The 24,681-nt window shown below is 35.7% G+C and overlaps 1 protein-coding gene across 5 annotated transcripts in view; it reads right to left on the bottom strand.

Moving 5' to 3' along the window:
* Positions 1-24,681, bottom strand: part of TCF12 (transcription factor 12) — a 373,959-nt gene that overhangs the window by 113,861 nt on the left and 235,417 nt on the right. For all 5 annotated transcript variants that reach the window (XM_028100191.2, XM_028100192.2, XM_028100193.2 and 2 more), the window contains one exon: positions 5,414-5,478. In XM_028100191.2, coding sequence (XP_027955992.1) covers positions 5,414-5,478 — 65 coding nt within the window. The remainder of the gene's footprint in view (positions 1-5,413; positions 5,479-24,681) is intronic.

The raw sequence follows: 24,681 nt of genomic DNA, 5'->3' as shown, positions 1-24,681 counted from the left end.
TGTGCTGAACCAAACCGACTGATTTTCAAATGTTCAGCCAAACTTACATGTGCGGTTTTATTGCTCACTTTGTAAAATGAGCTGTAAAGTGTTTCCTCCTTCTCTATTTTCTAAAATTGTTTGTATAAGATTGGTGTTTTTTTCCCTGAGCATTTGAATGAATTGACAGATGAAGCCATGACCCTCAAGCTTTCTCTGTGGGTTTTCTCTCACAAACAACTTTTACTCTGCCCACCTTTCTTATTTTAATTCCAGTGTAGTTAACACACAGTGTTATGTTAATTTCAGGTGTACAATACAGTGATTCAACAATTTGATACATTACACAGTGCTCATCACTCTTTGTGGGTTTTTAAAATGAATTTATTTTCATTAATAGATGCACAGCTATTCAGACTCTGTTTTACCTTGTCCCTTTTGGTAAGTATTTCTGAAGAAATTTATTTCACCTAAGTTGTCAAATTTACTGAATTAAGTTATTCACAGTATTTCTTTATCTTTTTCATGTATATATGGTTTACAATGATAACCTCCCTTCTATTCCAGATATTGGTAAATTGTGTTCTTTCCCCTTCTTCCCTCTCCCACTTTGTCTTAATCAGTCTAGCTAGGAGGTATTAATTTTATGGATTTTTTAAATAACCAAATTCTGGTTTTGTTAGTTTTTCTATTAATTTTGTAGTATTACATTGATTTTTGCTCTTATTTGTATTATCCTTCCCCCCCCCCATTGTATTTATTTTGTGCTTCATTTTCTAGCTTCTTAGGGCAAAATCTCAGGTTGTATACTTCAGATCTTTTTTTTTGAATACAAGCATATAAAGCTATACCTTTTTTTTTCCTAAAGATTTATTTATTTATTTTGAGAGAGTGAGAATGAGAGAGAGAGAGAGTACATGAGAGGGGGGAGGGTCAGAGGGAGAAGCAGGGTCCCCGCCGAGCAGGGAGCCCCATGCGGGACTCGATCCCGGGACTCCAGGATCATGACCTGAGCCGAAGGCAGTCGCCCAACCGACTGAGCCACCCAGGCGCCCCAAAGCTATACCTTTTCTTATAGGCACTGTTTTAGCTGCACCAACAAATTTTGTTATATCCTATTTCACTATAACTCAGTTAGAATTCCCTAATTTTTTAAAATTTAAAATTTTTTAAAACCACAGATTATTTTACCCATGTTTATTTTTCAAATATTGGTGTTTTCCTAAGTATCTAACTTCTAATTTAATTCTCTTCTGGTCAGACAATATGCTGTATGATTTCAAACCTTTTCAATTTATTGACACTAGTTTTATAGATTAGCACATGCTTCAATCCTTTTGAATAGAATATATACCCTCAAAATGAATGTATATTCTTCATTTGTTGGAAACAGAGTTTTATAAATATCAATGAGGTCAAGGTAGTTGATAGTAAATGAACTAAGTTTTTTGTCTAGTTATTTTATCTAGTTGTTACGAGAGGTATTCAAACATTTAACTATAATTTTGTATTTACTTCTCTCTTTAATTCTATCAATATTTGCTCCATTTATTTTAAAGTTTGTAGGTTATATACCTAAAGTTATCATTATATATCACTCATCATTGTTATATATTCCTGATGTATTGACTCTTTTATAATTTTATCATTATCCAATGTCTGTATATAGTGAGACTGGCTATAATGGGAAAAGAGGATGGTTAAGAAGAAAATGGTATGCGTAAATTTCCAAATAACTAAGTGCTACCTGAGTTTAAAGTTGTCATTTTCTAAAGCATATAATATCTGAAAGCTGATGAAACTTAAATCTCTGAAAAAAACCAAGACCCTGACTTTTCTGGGTTTGAACACTTGCAGAAAAACTTACATAAACTACTTGAATATATACTTAACAGGTATCAGTGAAAAACTGTTGTAATGATAAAAGGATTTTTCACATCATGGTGAAGTATTATACCTATAGTTAATTAAGATGTTGGCTTCTATGCTCTCTGCTGAATCAATTTAAAAAATTCAATTGCAGAATGATCCATCAGTGTTTCCAGTAATACCACTACACCAGTTTCCTTTTAATGGCTCATCAGTTATGGGATTGCCACATAAGTAATATGAGGAGACTCATTTAGCAACATATTATTACATCATCTTAACATGAAGCAAGGCCCATCAGGCATTATTAAATTAGACTGAATTTTGTAGAATGTCAGCAGCATTTTATGTACGTTAATAGGAGAGTTAATGTTCCTTTGGGAATTATGTTGAAGAAAAATGGTTTCAAAGTGGTGTTTGGATATAATTTTGCAGTCACTGTTTACATTTCCTTCTATTATCATCGTGTGGTTAAGATTTTTATGTCACTTGTGAATAAGTAGGACAAAATGGCAGCCAATTTGTTGTTTCAGTGTATTGTCTTCTCTGACCCCTGATAACAAATACTGTTTGGAATATAGGTTTTTCTTTAAAAAGAGTGATACATCTTTTTTAACTCTTGAATATCCTGAGTTTACTATTTAGGCCTCAAATCAGCTGGTGCCATCCATTATAATTTTGTCTAGCAACTGCAGCATAGTGAGAGCTAAGTAACAATAATAAATAGCAAGGCCATTGTTCCTTTCACAGTGAGGAATTCTTTTACTTGTTTTAAGAGCCCTCCTATCTTCACTGATGCCATTTGTCTTTGCTGCAGTAATATCTCTCCTCTGTGCTGAATTTTGGGCTTCCTCTTTGGGGCTCAGGCATTGGTTTTTGAATTCTTTACAAATAAATCTTTCCCTCACTTGAATACCTTTACATTTCTTGTATATAGCAATATTGCTATTTTATATTTAATATATCCCGGTAACACTGTCTCTCTTTTCCAAAGGCCTGCCTGATCTCTCCAAAATGTTATACACAATTGCTGAACAGTGATCCTATAGTTTCTTCCTTTTTTATACTCTGTAGACGCTTACATTTGACATATAGAGAAGAACTGGGTTTCTCAAAGTATAATCCCCAGTCCATGTGAATTAGCATCATCTGGGGCACTCGTTTAAAATATAAATTCCCCCCCAAATATATGTGTGTATATATATATATATAAATTCCCAGGTCCCTCCTCAACCAAACAAATTAAAATGAAAGGGTAAATAAGGACATAGACTAGGAACCTGAGACTGTTACGCTGTGGTATAGTTACAACATAGTTAAAAGCATCAATCCTGTGTTTAGAAGGTTTACCACTTGCTAGATGCATGCCCTTGAGCACGTTACTTAATACCTCTGGAGAGCATCCATTTTCCAATCTGAAAAATGGGTGTTAAAAGGATTAAATGTAATCATGTTTAATTCAACGCCTAGCTTAGTTCTCAGTAATTGGTAACAATTGTTATTACAGTGTTATGTATCTAGGTTTTTTTTAAGATTTTATTTATTTGACAGAGAAAAACACAGCGAGAGAGGGAACACAAGCAGGGGAACTGGGAGAGGGAGAAGCAGGCTTCCCACTGAGCAGGGAGCCCAACGTGGGGCTCGATCCCAGGACCCTGGGATCATGACCTGAGCTGAAGGCAGACGCTTAACGACTGAGCCACCTAGGCGCCCCTGTATCTAGGTTTAAAATAAATGTTTTCTGATATGAGAATTAAATCTAGTATTGTACATCTCAAACTAATATAACACTGTATGTTAATTATACTGGAATTAAAAAAACAAAAATCATGAGAAGAAAGGAGTTAAATCTGGTATAAACACATATAAATCTTTGAAAAACTGTTAAGATTTGTCTTTTCAAAACTTGAGAATTATATAAACAGAGCTTACCACTGATCCTAACTAAATAGCAATACCTTTGCCAAGGGAGTATAAAAAATGTAAGTGGGAACTCATTAATATAAGCATTTACTGATATATTAGATGCAGCTGTAGTTTCTAAGAGCTTACACTCATTTTTCCCTCAAGTTTAGCAATAGTGTTAACATTAGACCAGTGGCTCTCAAACCTTTTGGTTTCTTAAAAATAATATTAAGGATTCAAAATAGCTTCTGTGAAGTTTATCTCAGGAACACAAGGATGATTTAACATACCAAAGAAAATCATTGCAAGTTACCCTATTATAGTACCACTACTGGGCACTGTTTCAACTCATCCTCTGCTCTGGCATTTATCCATGTGTGTTCCATACATGCACACACTTCCCAATCTATGTACAGAGGATGGTGAGAATAAAGGAGGAAAGAATTGCTTGAGTTATGAGTTACAGGCCTGTGATAGGGTTGTGCTAAGGATTTTCTCTCGTTTCCCAAAGCCAAGTGAGCACTCCAAGAGATTCAATAAGGGGCATTTCATGGAATAATAATGACCTTTTCTGATGAGACTGTGACTATAATGACTTGAATAAATAATACAAAAAAAAAAAACCCACCCCAAAACAAAATAGCTTTTGTTTTGTAGGTTGTATGAATGGAAAAAAAAATTAAATGTGGATTTATTTTGTAAAATGCTTTCACAAGTACATGGAACTTAACCCACAGAGACCTATAAAGTAGAAGCAAAACTGCTAATTCTATTTTTCAAATGAGGAAATCAATGCAGAGATGGGAAATGACTTGTCTTAGGACCATCGGTCAGTAATTTATAAAGATGGGATTTGAACCTAGGTCTTCTGACTGAATGGCACAATTACAGGATATGTATTAAATGGAGTAGTACTGTTAGAATGAGAATTAAAATTGGCTCACATGCCCATGTCTAAAATTAGGGCAGACCTCATGAAAGGCATGTAGACAGCAGAAAACAAATTGCATACATTCTTCCTTTCTATTCTTTTTGGCTTGATTCTGATAGGAATCTAGAGGTGAACTGAGTGTTCAGGATTCTCTCTAAAGATATGGGGGAAAAAGCAGAGAAGATGGCCATTAGTAAAAATACAACATGCTACAGAATATGGAAGAATTGAAATGACTTTTCCAAGTCAAAGAGACTTTTGGAAGCCTGAAGAATTGGTTAGAGTATAGGACTGAAATGAAAGTACTTAGACCATTAGTAAGTTTAACATTACAGGATAGAAAAGTTACACAGAGCAACTGTATGTTCTTCATATAATATATCAGCAGTTCTGTTCTTTTTATGAGGAAATATGCAAAAATCATTTTCAGAAATGATATAAGAATTTTGGAAAGGGGTAGGAAAGTAATTGTTACTTTGCTTCCAGTTAAAATGGAGTTGAGTTATGAAAATCTTTGATAATAGAGAAAGACAAGTCTGGTGAATTGGGGAAGAGAAACCATTTTAAGCAGAGGGAGAAGAAAATATGTTTAGTAACTAAAATCTTACCACATTTAGTCACACATTAAAGGCACAAATAATGGTGAAATCGGATAAATTTATACCTCCTCTATCAAAGCCTTTATTTATCGGTTAAAAATGATCTCACTTTTGTATTTATTAAACTTACTTGACAGCCTGGTAATCCGGTGTCTCTGCTGTACAGGGAAAATGAACCTCTCTCTGACGTTTTTCCTATAAAACAAAGAAAATAACTATATACAAAAATCCTCATTTATTGACAATCAATTCAACTTCTAGACCATTCATAATAATTATATTGTGATTTGGAAGTACAGAGAATAAATTAGAAACAAGAAGATAAAACCCAATAAAATTTAAAAATCCTACTATCATTCTAGTCTTAAATTCTGACTTTCATAGAATAGCATGTATTTTATTAAATACTTTCCATCATGAAACACCAAAGAAATATTCAAAAAAATGGAAAAGAATAGATATCTATATAGCCAACAGTATGATCTACTCAGTAGGGAGAGTGTTTTCCCATATTTGCTTCAGACTGAATATTTCTCCTTCTCTCTCTCTGAAATTAAAAAGTGTGGATACAGCTCAATTCTCACCCCAGACCACACAATAACCATTAGCAAAAGGTTAGTATACGTGATTCCCATGTACGTTTTGAAACTTTTAATATATATTCATGCACTCAAACAATATACATTACTGTTTGTGTTTAATACAATTAAACAGATGGGATTCTACCCCTTCTGAAATGTGCATTTCCATGCAATATTATGCTTTTGAGATACATGTTGATAAGAGACACCTAGTTCATTCATTTTTAGTGCTATAAAATGTCCCACTATACAAATAAAACTACAGTTGATCTATTCCCCTACTGAGAAATAGACTGTTTCTAGTTTTTTTGTTATCAGGAAGAATGGTGAAACATGTATCCTCACACGTGTGTTATACATACACATAAGACTTTCTTTAGGATAGACACAGAGAAGTGGAACTGCTGGATTAAAGGATGCACACTTTCAACTTTCTATGTATTGCTTTACTATTCTCTGAAGTCATCATGTCAATTTATATTCCCAGAAATGTGTAAGAATTCCTTTTGGGACTATTATCTGCAGTTCCAAAGTTGGATGGTTAAATGTCAGAAATGGTATAAGCCAGTTCTAGAGGGAGAGTAGATGTCCCACAGTGCTGATACTGACAGAAGTTCTTACTTACTTGCTTTCCAACATATTGTTAAGTAAATTTACAAATACTATATAAGTTTTAATAAACAGTCTCTCACAAACAGATACGTTGCTCAACAAGATTTCTATAAACATCACAGTTTGATGTTAATATCAAAGATGGAGACACAGATAAGTAATGACAATGGCAGAGCTAATTCTTTTTCTCTATTCCAAGGTAAAAACAGTAACAATCTAACTAAATCTGACCAGTTATCCAAAATATTTAAAATTATTGAGGCTATATGAACTTCTCCATAATTGTATATTATTCATTGGGGTATTAGCTTGTGATTATATAAAAATGTATAGTTTATTAATTTTTTAAAACTCCACACAGATGGGATGCTCAAAATTATTTACTGATAGAATGCATAAAATTTAAAAAAACTTGGGAGACATAGACACCAATATTTGATTATTTTCATTAATGTCTACATGCCACAGTGGCCAACTGATGCAAAATCTTGCTACTCTAAATTTGGCACGTACTGACTTCTTAGATATACAAAATAATCCTTGTAATAACAAAGCTAGTTATTAGAAAATACTGTAATAACTCGGGGTATAATTTCAGAACCCCATTAGGACATTATACCACATATCTCAAAAAGCACTTACTGGCTCTTAGTGATGAAGCACATATTTCAGGTGAAGTAATGACAACACATAAAAATACATATTTATGAGAAAAGGTTAATTAATGTGGTCTATTTGCCTCACAGTCTCACCATAAAGCAGTATGTTCTACATAAAGAGCTTTAATTTGCAACATATACATATGGAATAAAAAGGAAAAAAACCTGTAACTCTCAAAGGATGTATCTTTTATGAGTAAGACTGCTTATAAGAGTCAAGATGATCTGTGGGGATTTTGGACTCTACCCTTCTACTCTTGGAATCCAACCTCATAAAACCACGAAAGGTTGTACTTTTGCAATTGTGAAACACACACACACACACACTATTCCTGTGCCTCATCAAAATGGATCAGAAATCCCACTGAACCAAGAAGATGGCAGACACTGAAGGGAAATGCCAAATCAGAAGGACTGGCAGACAAATTACTGAGGGAAAATAAAGAACAGCACACATTTATGGTTTGAAGGTATTACTTTATTCATCGAATAAACAAGTTTATGAGATATTAAAAATCATTCTCAGTACATATTTTTTTTTTTTTTTTTAAAGTGGAAGCCCAGCACAAGTTTGAACTCATGACTCTGAGATCAAGATCTGAGCTGAGACCAAGAGCTGGACGCTTAACCAACTCAGCCACCCAGGCGCCCCTAACGTGTCTTCAATTTTAAGAAAATACCACCTTTAAAAACAAATCATGTCCCATATGTACTTGGCAGGACAGAACTGGGAGACTATACTAACATTTTATTTTATTTTTATTTAAGATTTTATTAATTTGAGAGAGAAACACAGCGAGAGAAGGAACACAAGCAGGGGGAGCGGGAGAGGGAGAAGCAGGCTTCCCACTGAGCAGGGAGCCCGACGTGGGGCTTGATCCCAGGACCCCGGGATCACGACCTGAGCCCAAGGCAGATGCTTAACAACTGAGCCACAAAGGCACCCCTATATTAACATTTTAAACAAACACCACAGAGTTTAAAAAAAAAAAGACTCCTCTTCCTGAAACATTCAACAACTAATGAAGACTTAAAGCTAAACAACAAGGTCTGTTTTATTTTCACTCAACTGTACCAGAGTAAGAAACTTTTTTTTTTCAATTGTTGAGGTAGGAAAGGGAACAAAGTAAGAAATCAATATTAGCTCTGTTTTTAGTAAAGTTCAGCTTTCAAATACAATTTTAATTATCTGTGAGGAGGTTACTTGTTATTTAAGAAAACTAAGTTTTTAAACCTATTTTCCTGTGCCTATTAAAATTCCTAAATTTCTTCCTTTCACAAGGATATTCAAAGAGAGAACGAAAACTAATTTAACATAAGCTAAAAACATTAGAGAGTAAAAATTTCTTCTGAAATGGAAAGTTGATAGCTTGTTTTTAAAATGATACTTAACCTATTCAAATGAGATTTTGAAATGTAAATACATTTTCATTTCACCTTTCATTTATTAGGAACTAGTTGTTTCTGAGGGACTTAGAAATTTGGTTACTCTTTAAATATAATAATGCATACTCAGTCTGAGATTTAGAAGACATTCATCTTTAATTCTTTCAAAATTACTCTCTACAAGAACTATTTTCATCAATTAAAATGAATCTCTAAGTCTATTTTATCTCAGGTGTCTGACAAATAACAGCTTTGGCTACTGTATTATGGTTTTCTGCTAAGTATTATATATGAATGCTATACATAGATAATTTTAATATATGTGACATGAACACGGTTGAGTAACTGTTAGTATCTAACTTCCCTTGAATGGTGAGGGATCTAGAAACCAGATCAGCTAAAAGAATCAAGATGTTAGCCTAGAGAGGAGAGGATCTGGGAGAAGTGCCATCTCTGTACTTGCAGAACTATCATGCTAAGATGGAATCAAGAATACACTGACTGGTCCTAGTGAAGAGATTTAGGAACAAAGGATAAAAGTAAAGAGATGCATTCTTCTACGTTGTTATGAGAAAGAATGCTCAGAAAACAGAATTTCCAAGAGTAAAATAAAACCTGTGCAGAAAATTATATGATATTCCTGGTATTCTTATTAGTAAAGAGATTTGTGGAACAATTAGCTCTTTTGTTGTGGGTTTATTAATGCAGTGGGAGACTTAACAGACATTTTGGCAACCAAGTTCCTACTAGTAAATCACAGTGAGTTCGTGTTTATTGGACAGTTGGGTATTTTACAATGAAATGGCCACTGAAGTATTTTGTCTACTTTTTTTACTTTTGGATTGTCATTTACTTGTTCATTTGTGGAGTTCTTTACGTATTTTTGATATAAGACCTTTTATTGTCTCTGTAAATATTTTCTGTAGGTTGCCTTTTCACTCTCTTAATGGTGTGTTTTGATAAACAGAAAATCTTCATTTTAATATTGGCTAATTTGTCCATTTTTTGTTGTGTGTACTGTTTAAAAAACATCTCTGCCTATTCCAAGGTTACAAATCTATTTTTCCATGTTTTCTTCTTAAAGCTTTACTGTTTGTCTTTCACATTTAAACCTGAATTTGATTTTTGTGTAGGTTAGTGGTTGGGGGGAGAGGGGTCAAGGTACATTTTTTCCACAGATACCCAACTGACTTCAGTATTATTTACTGAAAAGATGCTCTATGTCTAAAAAGTATCATCATGGCTGCTTGTGAAGAATAAACTACAGGAGAACAAGTGTGGGAACAGGTAGACCAATTAGAAGACTACTAGACTACTGAAATAATCCAAATGAATTAGAACACTACTAAAATAAACCAGATGAAAGCTAATGGTGGCTTTAAAATTCTTCCAATTCACTGAGGTAGGTACTATTAAGTCCCCATTTCACTAACAAGGAGAAATAATTTGCCCAAGGTCACAGAATTAATAAGTAGCCAAAAGAACCAGAATGCAGGGCTATCTGACCCCAGATTCTTTTTTTTTTTTTTTAAGATTTTTTATTATTTATTTGACACAGAGAGAGAGAGAGAGAGAGACAGAGAGCAAGCACAAGCAGGGGGAATGGCAGGCAGGGGAGAAGCAGGCTCCCTGCTGAGCAAGGAGCCTGATGCGGGATTCAATCCCAGGACCCCAGGATCATGACCCGAGCTGAAGGCAGTCGCTTAACTGACTGAGACACCCAGGCGCCCCCTGACCCCAAATTCTTAATGGCATACTATACTGCACTGTTTTCCAGTGGAGGTTTAGGACACAGTTCCTATATTCAGATCATATATGTACACATTTGGTGGAGCCCAAATATAGTATAGGAATTTTTCTCTATTTAGCCCTCCAAGCAGCCTCTACCAATCAAATGATATGGCACTATCTATTCCTGCTGAAGAGAGAGATGGATGACAAATCATCCCCAAGATGAGTGGCAGCAAAACCCAACTATTCCAAAGACTGGTTTTAGATACAGAACATGGTCAGTTATGCTTGTTCCATTCACACGTAACTGCTATTCTTTTCAGTTCTTGCAAAGGGCACATGTTGATGTCTTTCTTACTTCAAGTGACTATTAGAAAAGTATTTATTCGGATCTTGTTTTTCTGGATCTCAGTTTCCTAATCTGTAAAATGAACAAGTTGGACAAGATCAGAGGGGGCACAACAGCATCCTGAGAGGCTGGGGCCAATGTAGGGATTTGTTTTTGTGTCTCTCTTTAAAACAATTTAACATATTTAATTGCTGAGCCATGAAAATGCACCTTGCAAAACTCCTACTTCAGGGAATATAAGTGACCGAGGGCTCCTGCTGCCATGCTCTGGAATGACTGCCTTTGCACTGAGGCCCACTAGCATCCAGCACGCTTGGACAGAGTACCTGGGGAAAACTAAAGCACATTTCTTCCCGGGAGACATGGCATTCCTATGTTGACCAACTTTGGCTTGAGGACTCCTAGGCTGCTTTGCTGAACCCTCCTGATAGTGCACAGCAGTCCAGAACTCTTCCACTCTCCTTCAATCTTGAGACTGCTGTGGGCAAGGTGACAGGAAGGTGCGTTTGCTGACTAGCTATTATGTGTAAGGCACTGTGAGAGATGCTTTACTTACATTGCTGGTACCACTGCTACTTGTATTCTTCTTCCTACTAGAAATCCTGTTAATACCAAGGAGTGATTGAAGGAAGCTGATAACAGGTACAAGATATGATAGTAAAATTGCAAGATCTCCTGTAGATCTCAATCTACTGGCTGTAGAAACAAGCCCTGTAATACTCTCCTGGCTGTATGTGCTCTTTTCCTACCAACTCAAAATAATGTTTTCATGAGGAAATGGCCAGACACAGAGATATTATAGAAGATACGGATGGCTCAGCATTTATTTCTGCAGTGGTCTAGTGAATACCTGAAAATTTACAACTAACTGAAGTTTAGTAATTTTAATGAATATATACTACTCAAGAAATAATTGTTGACTTCATGAATAATAGCATAAATTAGAATAGTTTCCCTATTTGTCTGAAAGCCAGTATTGTTTCAATGTTCATTTTTTTAAGGCTTACGGAACTGCATTCATAAATTCAAATTCATCATCTATTACATAAAAAAACCCCATGTGTTATATTTTAAGTGACGCACTAGACTGTTTTTTCTTAAAAGATAAAGACTTAACCTAGAAAAAGAATCCTTGGATGTTTCAAAAAAGTTACCTAGATCAACATTACTATGTTTCAAACTGAAATATTCTAATACATATAAATCATGAGAACTTTTCCAGATTTAGTTTTCAGAGGAACAATATGAAATCCCTACATAGGCCAGTCTAAATATTTGGGCACAAATCTATTTAAATAAGATCACAGTTTTAGAAGCAGACTGTCTTCCTCCCCCTTAGGTATCTTTGAAAAATCATTATTTACCTAACGTCTTTGCTCATGGAGAATCTTTTCCTTTTTTTTTGTGGATGAGCACTACCAGAACTTTCATACAATTTCAATCACACTAACCACTTGGAGAAACATAAAAACACACTATCCTACAAAGTGGGGAAATCTGTAATGCCATTTGGTATGTAGCAGAGTAGAGACCTAGGATTCTGGTTCCTGGATTCATCTCTTGGCTGTCGCTTCTCTCCACTGGGTGAACTGGCAAGTTACAAGTCAGTTAACATCAATGCCTCCACCCACTCTTTTAGGAAAATCAACTCAGTAGCATGTACCTCACACAGGCCTGCACAGTTTAATTAATGCTTATAAAGCACTTGGAAATTCTTTTCTGGAAGAACCGAGGCCAGTGCTAACTATTAGTATTACTGACTTCATTTTTGTAGCTATCTGTTCAAACTTACACACAAAAAATCCAGAAAGGATCTCAAACTAACAGATTTTTTTTTTTTAAAGGAAAGAAGAGAGAGAGAGGGTTTTAACATAAATGCCTGCCTATTTTCTTCACAACAATTTGTTTAAGTATTATTGGCTAACATTTGTGCCAAGCACGCTGCTGGCTACATTGAAGATATTTAAATATCTAGTGCCAACAAGCACAGCTGCTGGACTCTCTATGCCCTCCTCTTGTTCACTACATGCCAAATTACTCACACAGCTATGAATGATGAGGCAGCAGCACAGGAAAGTGCCAAGTGTGCGTGAGATTAGTGATAAACCAGAGGATCCCTATAGAGGTCAGTGATTAGCAAGTTCCCAGTTATAATCACTTTTCTAACCCAGCCTTTATCTCATCACTTATTCCATCCAAACCCTGCACCAACTTCCTGTGACAGCATCAGAACTGTAAGCAGCTTCCTAATCAATAATTCCTGCAGAAGTGCTATAAAGTATCTCATTATCCTTGAAGAGAGCACACAGTCAGACCTAGGTAATTTGAACCGGCTTTAGAAATGACTTCTCCGGCTTTAGAAATGACTTCTTGAGACTAAAACCTGAGATGAAATAGTCCAGGTTGCAAACATTCACCAATCCAGCTATTTTTCCTCATGTTCTCCACTCCCTCCCTAAAATCAGATTCACACATTAAATATAAACACATAGACAAGGATGAGGAGGTTTGTACAAAACAGTTTCTTTGCCTTTCAGACATTAGAATGCCCAGGGAGAACATTAAAATGCAGAATTCAATATGAGGGGGTGTGGTGGGTAGGCAGGTACAAAATAGGAATGAATGAACAGAGGAGAATAAGATTTTGATCAATTTCAGTCATTTATCAAAACTTTCTGGACCATTTTATGGCTCAATTTTGCCACATACAGAATATATAACAAGGTATTTATTACAGGTAGGTCAAAATCTAAACTGTGCTTCTCTGAGACTTTTTAGTTAATAACTGCATTTTCTAAATTGTCCCTGAACACATATTTACATTCATATTGCACTGCTGCTTTTCCTTAGGTTCAGAATTTAAATGTTTTCTCACTTAATGTCTCCATACTTCCCTAATAACCACATGTTGTTTAGAACTTAGAAACAAAGACATTTCATTTTTATAGCAAGCCAAAAGATTATAGAACTAGGAATTATCTCTTCATCTTTGGTTGCATTTCAGGATAAAATATGGTGAATGCATATTCTCTAAAAATAATCAACTTTTATATCTTAATGTTTATCCCATTCTTAAATAAAAAGATTTGAAATTATTCAGTTGATGTTTTACAACTTTCTAGGGACTAAAATAAACTAAGCAATCTTCAACACCTTAATCTTAGTTTATTCCCTTTGCTCCAAAATGAAGAAAAAAAGAAAATCAGGTAAAAGTTATATCAACAAATAATGTGGAAGGGGGAAGAGAGGGGAGCATATTTTCAAACCGTCTCGGTAATCACACACTTCCTTCTGGCATACTGTTTCCACCAAATCCTTGTATAGATGCTTCTCTCAGAAATTTCTTGCATCATACAATGATAAAGAGCACATTAAGCTCATTATTGTTAATTCCTGTGATTTTTCTCACAACTTTTTGTATTTTGGCTGTCTAATTTAAATCATGACCTTACTGGGCAAGGTCAATGTCTGAGTCTGTTCTTTATGGCACTTGGGGACCAGAAGGCAGATGCCACTTGTTCAGGGAACACTGGTCTGGAATTCTAGACTTGTTTTGTTTGAATGCCAGGGACAGATTCTACTCTAAGCCTCTATCAATGGCATACAGCCACATGGAGGCAGAGACAGTATAAGAAAATGTGCTCCAAAATAGTAGATAATAAATGATTGTTAATTAGCTAGTTTCCCTTGACAGCAATAACTGGAATAGAAAGAAAGGAACTAATCAATGGAACTGCTACCATTCACCAGCTATCTGGTCAGAAACAGGGTAGTGAAATGAAAAAGCATGCGAATGAAGAGTCAGAAGGGTCTATTCCTGTCTCTGCTATGAAGCATATGTGTGAAACAGGTAAGTTGTTAAACCTCCCCAGGCCTCAGTTTCTTCATCTGGAGGATGGGATGGGGTAGAGCAAATTTGGATTGGGTGATCTCTTTCTGTCTTAATATCCCATGAAATTGACATCCCCACCTATTTTTGCTATTAATTAAGCACCCCGCTTCTGACAGAATGTAAATCTGGGCACCATCAATAGTAAGAGGAAGAAGACAAACAGCTAAAAAATATAAGGACTTTTGCAGAATGGCTAAAATCAACAACACAAAAACAACAGGTGTTGGAGAAAGCAGAACCTTCTTGCACTGTTTGTGGGAATGCAAACTGATGGAGCCACTCTGTCCCACAGTATGGAGGTTCCTCAAAAAGTTAAATAGAATGACCCTACAATCCAGCAATTGCATTACCAGGTATTTACCCAAAGAATACAAAAATACTAATTCAAAGGGATACATGCACCCCGATGTTTATAACAGCATTATCTACAATAGCCAAGTTATGGAAATGGCCCAAGTGTCCATTGACTGATGAATGGATAAAGATATGGTATATAAGTACAATGGAGTATTACTCAGCCATCAAAAGAATGAAATCTTGCCATTTTCCAACAATGTGGATGGAGCTAGAGTGTATTATGCTAAGCAAAATAAGTCAAAGAAAGACAAATACCATTATGATTTCACTCATATGTGGAATTTAAGAAACAAACCAAAGAGCAAAGGGGGGGAAAAAAAGAGAGGCAAACTAAGAAACAGACCCTTAACTACAGAGAACAAACTGATAGTTACCAGAAGGGAGGTTGGTGGGGGGATGGGTTAAACAGGTGATGGAGTTAAAGAAATGCACTTATTGTGATGAGCACCGGGTGATGTATGCAAGTTTTGAATCACTATACCATACACCAGAAACTAATATTACACTGTATGTTAACTGACTGTAATTAAAAAAAAAACTTTAAAATATATAGGGACTTTTGGAATAATGATGTACAGTTATAAAAATGAAGTGTATAAGCATTTCATCATACATTTGCTTAATACATTTTGAGATATTTAATATGGTATGTTGAATATGGCAAATTAAAGTCAGTATACTTAGTTACCAAGATTTCATTCTATTCATATTAAGAAAAATTCTAAATGTTAGTAAAAGTTTCTCACTGGGGTTCAACATCCTCCACCTATATAATAATGCAGAAAGTATACTTTGTACACCATAGAAAATATACAAATACAGAGCAAATGAAAGAAAACTATTCTATTTTGTTGAAACAGATGGAGAATGCCCAAAAGGGAGTCTTAAATCCCCTCTGTGTTCTAAGATTTAAATAAGATTCTTGCTACATAAATAGGTACTCTGGGGGTAAAATATGAGACATTCAGTTTTCATTGTGTGGCCTCCAGTATTGCAGGCAATTTACTGCCATCCTACTGTTGCAATCTGAAAAACAGGTAAAGGCTATCCTTGAGTGCTCAATGGGTTATAATTCAAAATTCATTTGAGTCAGGCATAACTCAAAATAATCTTTTTACATACCAACTCATTATAAATGCCTATACAAATCAGTTTAAATCATAGTGTAAAATATTTGTGTAAAATATCTGTGTAAAGTAGTTGTGGAAGGGAGGAATGAAGGAAGAAACTAAAGAATAAAAGAGGAAAAGAAAAATATTTGTAATAATAAAATTAGGGAGGAGGCATGGTGAAGTGATTATGAACAGAGATTCTGGATGTAGACAAACTGGGTTTAAATTCCCACTCTGCTTCTTATGAAGATTATTACCTGATCTCACTGTCCCTTAGTTGCTTCAACTGTGGAATGGGATAATAACAGTTTCATCTCACTGGTTTTTTGTGAGGATAAAATGTACTGACATATAAAATGCTTAGAAAAAAATGAAAAACACAAGGCCTAATTAGATATTAGTTATTACTTTTAAGGGAAATAGACATTTTTAAAACATTTTATTTATTTGAGAGAGAGAAGCAGGGGGAGAGGGAGAAGCAGACTTCCCGCTGAGCAGGTAGCCTGATATAGGGCTTGATCCCAGGAACCAGAGATCATGACCTGAGCTGAAGGCAGATGCTTAACCAACTGAGCCAACCAGGCACCCCTTAAATGAAATATATTGACCGGAAAATCTATATATGTGCATCTTGAATATCAGAGTTTGATGAAAAAGGCTTAAATAGAGGAAAAAAAGAAAGTAGATTCCAGGGAAATAATTTAAAGGAAGCCTTTGGATACTCTCAAAGGTTTTAGAATTCTTTATACCTTCCATTTCTTTAAATTTCATTAAAGGTTGATGGCCTCACTCTTCCCTTAGCATTAATAGTGCGTCTATCTCTAGCACTACTTGTAGACTTAGCCACAAACAAGTTCCTGTTCAGTATTCAAATAAAGAGAAAGATTTACCAAAGAAAGCATGCATGACTTGGAAAAGGTGGGTAAGGGATCTGAAGAGAAATGAAGGTATAAAAGACAATCTAAAATGAATTTTAACAGAATTATAGATTCTGTAATAGAGAGGGAACAGAATAGACAGGCTTGGGTGTTAGGATTCTTAACCTGCTTATTCCTTTTGTCCCACAGGCTACTTTGGGTCTGATGGTTCTTTTTCTTTTTAAAGATATTATTTATTTGACAGAGAGAGACACAGCAAGAGAGGGAACACAAGCAGGGGGAGTGGGAGAGGGAGAAGCAGGCTTCCCGCTGAGCAGGGAGCCCGATGCGGGGCTCGATCCCAGGACCCTGGGACCATGACCTGAGCCGAAGGCTGACACTTGACAACTGAGCCACCCAGGTGCCCTGGGTCTTATGGTTCTAAGCCACTGGGTTCAATATAGCTTAGCTGTTGTCTAAAGCTCATGGGGGAACTAGGAGCAGACCATCTTTATTAGATAAAAAGGTGTTATAATGTGTAAGTAGATGTTGTGATGTTCACTATTTAAATGTTTTCATCAATGGGGGTGCCTGGCAGGCTTAGTAAGTGAAGCGTATGACTCTTGAATCTGAGGGTTGTGAGTTTGACCCCTACATTATGTGGAGAGTACTTAAAAAGAAAATCTTTGTTTTAAAAATTTTATTTATTTATTTCAGCGAGAGAAACAGTGAGACAGAGAGTGTAAGCATGAGTTAGGGGGGAGGGGCAGAGGGAGAAACAGACTTCCTGCTGAGCAGAGAGCCTGATACTGGGCTTGATCTCAGGTCTCGGGGATCATGACCTGAGCTGAAGGCAGATGCTTACCTGACGGAGCCACCCAGGCTCCCCTAAAAATAGTATCTTTAAAAAAAATAAAAAAAAAAATAAATGCTTCATCTGGGGAAGAATCTGTAAGTACACTACCACTGGAAAATAGAAAATAAAAGGTAAAAAGCTATTTTTTTTTCAGTCTCTTGTTACTCTATGTGCTTTATTTTGACTATTACATTTAATGCAATTATTGATATGTTGGATCTACCATTTGTTAGATGTTTTCTATTTGTCTCACCTGTTCTTTATTTCCTTTTCAGACTGCTTTTGGTTTGAGTATTCCATTTAGTCTCCCCTACTGGCTTTTATTTATTAGTGTTTGCCCTCAATTTACAAAATTTATCTTTAATTAACAGGATCTACCTTTAATTATGTAACAATGTAAGAATCTTTCAACAGTATACTTCAAATATCCTCCCTCCATCCTTTGGGTTAATGTTGTCACACATTTTACTTTCATATATTTATGTACCCCACATACAGTGTTACTATTTTTGTTTATTAATTTATTTTATAGTGTGATTAAAAATGAGGAAACATGGGGCGCCTGGGTGGCTCAGTTGGTTAAGCATCTACCTTTGGCTCAGGGGTCCTGGGATTGAGCCCCACTTGGGGCTCCCTGCTCAGCAGTGAGTATGCTTCTCCCTCTCCCTCTGCCCCCACCCTCGGTTGTGCTTTCTCCTGCGTGTTTGCTCTCAAAGAAATAAAAATCTTAAAAAAACAAAAAAAAGCAAAATGAGATAATGTGTCTTTTACAGTTTCATTTTTACATTATCTGAAGCTCTCATTTCTTTTTATAGATGAGCAGTTGGCATACTATGACCCATGAACCAAAGCTGGTCTGTTTCCTGTTTTTGTAAATAAAGTTTTACTGAAACACAACCACACCCACTTGTTTATATGTCATCTATGGCTGCTTTGGGGCTATAATGGTGTAGTTGAGTAGTTGTGACAGGGATTATCTGAACTACAAAGCTTCTGGGCCATTACAGAAAAAAATCTGTTGAGTCCTGATGTAGATCCAAGTTTCTGTCTAGTGTCACATTCCCTCCGCCTAAAGAATTCTATTTAATAGTTACTGTACCTCAAGTCTCCTGGGGATGTTCTCTCACCTTTCTGTGTATCTGAAAAAGTCTTTGCCCTCATTAAAAAAAATTTTTTTTTCAATGAATATATAATTCTGGGTTGACAGTTTTTTGTTTTTTTTTTTTAAAGTAATCTCCACACCCAACGTGGGGCTTGAACTCATGACCCCCAAGATCAAGAGTTGCGTATTCTTCTGACTGAGCCAGCCAGGTGCCTCCTTGCTTGAGAAGTCTTTTTTTTTTAGATTTTATTGAATTATTTCAGAGAGAGTGAGAGAGCAAGCATAGCCGGGGTAAGGGGGTGGGGGGAGCCAAGTGAGAGGGAGAAGCTGACTCCCTGATGAGCAGGAATTCTGACGCAGGGATCAATCCCAGGACCCTGGGATCACAACCTGAGCCAAAGGCAGGTACTTAACTGACTGAGCCACCCAGGCGCCCCTTGCAAAGTTTTTAAGAAGATGTCTGCTATGGTTTATTTTTATTGCTATTTGTATATGAGATTTTCTCTTTATTGTTAGTTTTCAGCACTTTGAAAATGTAAGTCTAGTTGTGTGTATACTGTTATTAAAATCCTGGATCTATTAATTTTTCTCTTTCCCTCTACATCTGAGACTTTAATCACACATATATTAGACTATATGATATTGTCCCATAACTCTGTCTTTTTTAATCACTCTTTGTGTTTCAGTTGGTTTATAGTGACCTATACTCAAATTTACTGATTTCTTCTGCAACTGTGTTGTCTACTGATGATCCCAAAGGAATTCTTCATCTTTAGTATGTCTTTTAATTCTAGCATTTCAACTAAACTTATTACTTCCATTTATCTGCTAAAAATTCCCCCATCTACTTGTGCATTTTGTCCACCTTTTCCACTAGATCCTTTAATGTGTCAACCAGAGTTACTTTAAAATCCTTGTCTGATAGTTCCAATGTGAGTCACCTTTCAGTCTTGTTCTGTTGATTATTTTGCCTCTTGACCTTTTTTTTCCCCTTGCATATTTACAAATCTCTTAATTTTGACTGAATGCAAGACTACTATGTGTAGAAGAGTAGAGACTGTTTAGGCCTGGAAATGAGCATGCCTCCGCTTGTATAAGGCCTCTGCTGTGGAAAGATGAGTCAAACTAATCAGGAGTCTAGCTGAGTGTCATTGTTGTTGCTGTGGTTACCTTCAGTTGACCAGAGGCTTCAACTCCTTTTAATGATAGGCTGCTTTTGCCTAGTGCTTAGTATATGATTAGAGTATAGTAGGACTTTTATTAGTGTTAAGTATTTCATCCTCAGCTTTCAATAGACCCTATAAACCTGTGCCGCAGAGTGGGTATCTCCCCATGCTTTTGCCCCTCCCCCAGTGGTAGGCTGCTGTCGCTTTCCTATCCTTTATCCCTTCCTCCCTATAAGAGTGAAACTCAACTCTACATCTAGACGACCTTGAGTTGGAGTTTTCGCCCCGGTCTGACTGGCAGGAGACCTGTACTTGGTATCAGAGTTAAGATCTTAAGTCTAAGATGAGTTTCCTCACCTCCCCTAATCAATGTGTCTTAGCTTGTGTCCTTTGGGCAAAAGGCTTTTCTGCCTCTCCTAAAGAAGTTTAGGTCTTTCAGTACCTAGGGTCCAGGGATGTTGGCATGCTTTACTGCTGTTCCCACAGTGACAGCTGATTAGAAACTGCATGCCTGCAACATCAACAGGAATTCTCTTTAGTCTCCTGCTCTACCCCCAAATCCTTGTGAGTACTCAGTACAGGTTTGAGAGGAAAAGTTTCAGGTAAGTGTGAAATCCCTTTGGACTATTCTTTTGTTAGCTTCCCCTAGCTCTTTCAAACTGATATGCTGCTAGTTCAAAATTGGCCTTCCATTTAACTTTAAAATTTTAAGTGATTCTTCTTACCTGCTTGTGTTGTGACTGGTATGACACCTTATTCTCCCATGGAGGTGATACAATCACTTCTTGGAATTCAGGTCACACGACTGCCTTACAATTTCAGTTCTCTGATGGATTCAAAAAAGAATTTTGTAGCTTTCAGACTTTTTCTTTTTTCTCATCATTATGGAAATGGTGGAAATGGTATTTTTTTGCAGCTTTCCACACCCTAAGTAGAAGCTAGATGTCCTGTGATCTTCATTTGGGATAGTTTGTTTCCATGTCTGCAAATTCACTGATTTTGTCTTCTGTGGTGAATAATCTTCTGTTAATCCCATCCAGTGTATTTTTCATTTCAGGTATTGCATTTTTCATCTCTAGTAATTTCAATTTCCACATTCGTATTTTCCTCTGCATTTCTGAGCTATGGACTATATTTGTAATGACCATTTTAACACCTTTGTTGGCTAATTCCATCATCTCTGTAATTTCCTGCTCTATTGTTTCTATTGATGAATTTTACTCTCGGCTACAGAATATAGTTTCCTGCTTCTTTTCATGTTTAGTAATCTGACATTATGAAGTTCACATTTTTTGGGTGCTAGATTTTGTTGCATTCCTTTAAAGAATGCTGGACTTTGTTCTGGTAAGCAGTTAAGTTACTTTGAATCAAGTCTGATCCTCTTCCAGGGTTGTCTTTAAGCTTTGTTAAGGCAGGTTCAGAACAGCCTTCAGCCCAGAGCTAAAGTAGCCTCACCAACACAATACCCTTCTGAGGACTCTAAACAATGCCATTTATTATGATATCTTTCCACTTTCGTTGGCTGGAAGGAGAACTATTCCTAGCTTTGTGTGAGTTTCAGGAATTGTTCAGCATTTTCCTTTCAAGTGATTCCCAGTCTCAAATTAAGTTTCCTCTCAAGCATATACAGATCAGTATTTAGCCAAGGACTTGAAACTCCTCTGCAAATCTTGAGCTCTTTCTCTACATTCCCTTCTTTTTGCCTTGCAAATTTGACTCACTGTGGCTTCTCTGAATTCTGTTATCTCCTCAACCCAGTAAGACTGTTGGATTCTGTTGATTTCCACTCCCCATCGCTGTGGCCTGGCAGCAAGTTGGAGAACTGTGGGATTCACCTCATTTATTTCCCTTCTTTCATGTACCACCTATTGTCCAATGCCTGAGAACTAATGGTTTAATCAGGACTACTATGAAAATTCCTCAACTTTTTACACCTCTTGGAAATTCTTCCACCAGCTCTGCCCCACAAAGAAGAAGAAAAAAAGTATTCTTCTAGTCTTTCTCTAGCAAACCCATTTTTATAGATCAGAAAGCTAGAACACAGCAAAACTTGACTCCAATAAAGAGTCAGACTTTCCTATTATTAAACTGCTGAGAAGAGAAGAATGCATATGGTAGAAGATAAGTAACAAAACAGATTCCAAATTTGTTACTCTCTTTACATATTGGAGTCTCCTACATTAAATGCATCTTGTTCTGCTAAACTTTACCATAACAGAAACTGGGTTTGACAGGATCCTGGAAAATCTAAAAACTTTGTTAAACCATTTTTGTTTTTATGACATTGTAAGGAGGTTTCTTATTTTTAACCTCCAATGTTTTATTTCTAAAATACTTTGAATTCCACTACATTTGCTGACATATTTGAATTTGGAACAAGCTGCTCTAGGAATATGATTTCCTGCACTAACTACACACACTGTTATTTCTAAAAGGTTAAAAAGCTGGCAATTTTCCAGTTCTTTCTCATCACTTCAGTTATGGAATACAACGTCCAGTTTGCTGTTTCTCCTCTACCTTCTTTTGGCATATTGTATCAGGTATTTTTATTGTACAAGTCTTCAATTCCTGGTCCTGTTGTATATGACATGATAAACACACACACACACACACACACTCATATTTAATATATATTCTAGATACCATATAACATTAAAAGTATTTGTGAAAACTGCTTAATAAACTATATTCTCTTAGAGTTACTAAAATACATTCTTAGAGTTACTAAACTATATTCTCTTAATACTCTTAAGAGTATTTTCTCTGTAAACTAAATCACATTTACAGTATTTTTGACACATTTTTTTCCCTGAATTACTTCTTGCCTATAGCATATTCAATAAAAACCAATTATTTCATTAAAATATTCTGAAAAACAATATTAAGTAACAGTAAAACTCACACTTATAATTTTTATTTTGAAACAATCCTATTCTTCCTCTGAGAGATTCCTATATCCTGGCAACCTAAACTTTGGTTTAGGCTCTAATCCTGGACCTGTCCCAGGGGAGGAAACTAGTCATGTTCTAGTTAATTGTGTTGCTTTAAAAGTCTAATAGAACACTGTTGTTTTCTTCAACTTTCATAAGCTTGTAATTTTATTATTTTAACATTCCAAGTTTAATCCCACTGAAGGCTGCCAGGCTTGCTAGCCTCTCTACACGAAAAGTTCCTATGCCAGAGCATTCAGGTCTCTGCTCAAATGTTACTTCCTCGGAGCAGCCTTCTCTAACTATCCTATCTAAAAACGGTCCACTCTAAACCTTTCTTCTCTCTCATGTTTTATTAAGTCATAAAAACTTGTCTTGTTTCCCTTCAAGATATAGCTTAGCTGGGTAACCTTCAGTAAAACCATAACTCATAATTTTTCCCTTTTCTTTATAAACTTTAGAAATTCTATCTTAATTTGTAGTGCCATTTTATATTTACTATCATTTCCATATTTGTATTTTGCTATACCACATTTGCTATACCTGAACCAAAATTCCTTTGCATTTTTTATTCTTGTAATGTCTCTTCCCATTCATGACTTTATAAACTATATATAAGGATTTACTTAAATCTTGTTTTAAAAATTTTTATATTTTCTTTTTTTTTTTTCCCCAGACCATGCAATCATCTCTGTGTTTCAGTAACAGTTTATTTTGGGTAAAGCTCCCCCCGCCCCCAATACAGAATGCTTTAAAATGTTTGGAATGGAAGATTATAACAGATAAGTAGCATGGATGAAAATAAAAATTCAGGGATTATAAGCAATTGTTTAATAGGATATAAATTTAGAGTTCCTAGTATATATCTTAAGATCAAGGAAGAACTACAAAGACAGCTCCTTAAGGATTGGGTAACTATAATATTGATGTTAAACAAATATGCTCACTAGAATTCAACTTTCTAGCAGCAAATAGCTTAATAACTGAATATACAGTTATATTCTTAGTACTGAGAATAGAAGTGATCCAGAAATGACTGCATTTATTCCACATTTACTTCCTCAACTTTTTTGAATTATATTCAGCGTATATCTATTTTAGGAACTGCTTTGGAAGGTCCTTATGTTTTATGCAAGGAACCACTATTTTCCCAGATGAATAGAATATCCATTCTCTGGCTCCAAGTTTCCATGACAATAAAAACAAAACATTCATCAGCACCAACTTGGTATTTGATGGCAAATGCAGCTGCAGCTTTTAACAGTTCAATCTTTATCCCAACTCTTTTCTGCAGAACAGAGGCACTATATTTCACCAAAGCAACTGAATTGTTTTTACAGTGATTTCCCCCTTACCACAGACCTAAACACTAACATCTAAATGTGTTACACAATCTCTAATCTTCAAATCATCCAGTCTTCTCAAACTCATGCCAAATAAGATGAAAAGTTCCTGAATTTTGCTAAGAGGACATCTGATTTGTGAACTCGGAAAGCTTAGGTGGTTTAAGTATTACAGCTTTAGAGAAACATATAGTATTTAAATTTTCATGATAACTATAAAGAACACAGAATTTGGCAACATTCACAGTAAACAAAAAGCTGTTAAATTCAATCAGATTATGGTAAAACAGTGCCCCCTTGTGTCCTGGTATTTCTGCCTTGGCTGAATCCAGTATTAATTTCTTTAAAGTTCTACAATATGGATTTGAATAATTTTTGTATGATTGAAATAAACAAGACTTGATAACTAGCAGTTCTCCTAAGACAAAACTCTTAATTTATTAAAAAATAAAAATACACTGGCTA

This window comes from Eumetopias jubatus, unplaced genomic scaffold, assembly GCF_037043125.1.
Source record: "Eumetopias jubatus isolate StellerSeaLion01/CBP00866 unplaced genomic scaffold, mEumJub1_p1.0 scaffold_7, whole genome shotgun sequence".
Lineage (NCBI taxonomy): Eukaryota > Metazoa > Chordata > Mammalia > Carnivora > Otariidae > Eumetopias > Eumetopias jubatus.
Note: the sequence above shows the minus strand (reverse complement) of the source record. Positions and strands in the feature narration are given on the sequence as shown.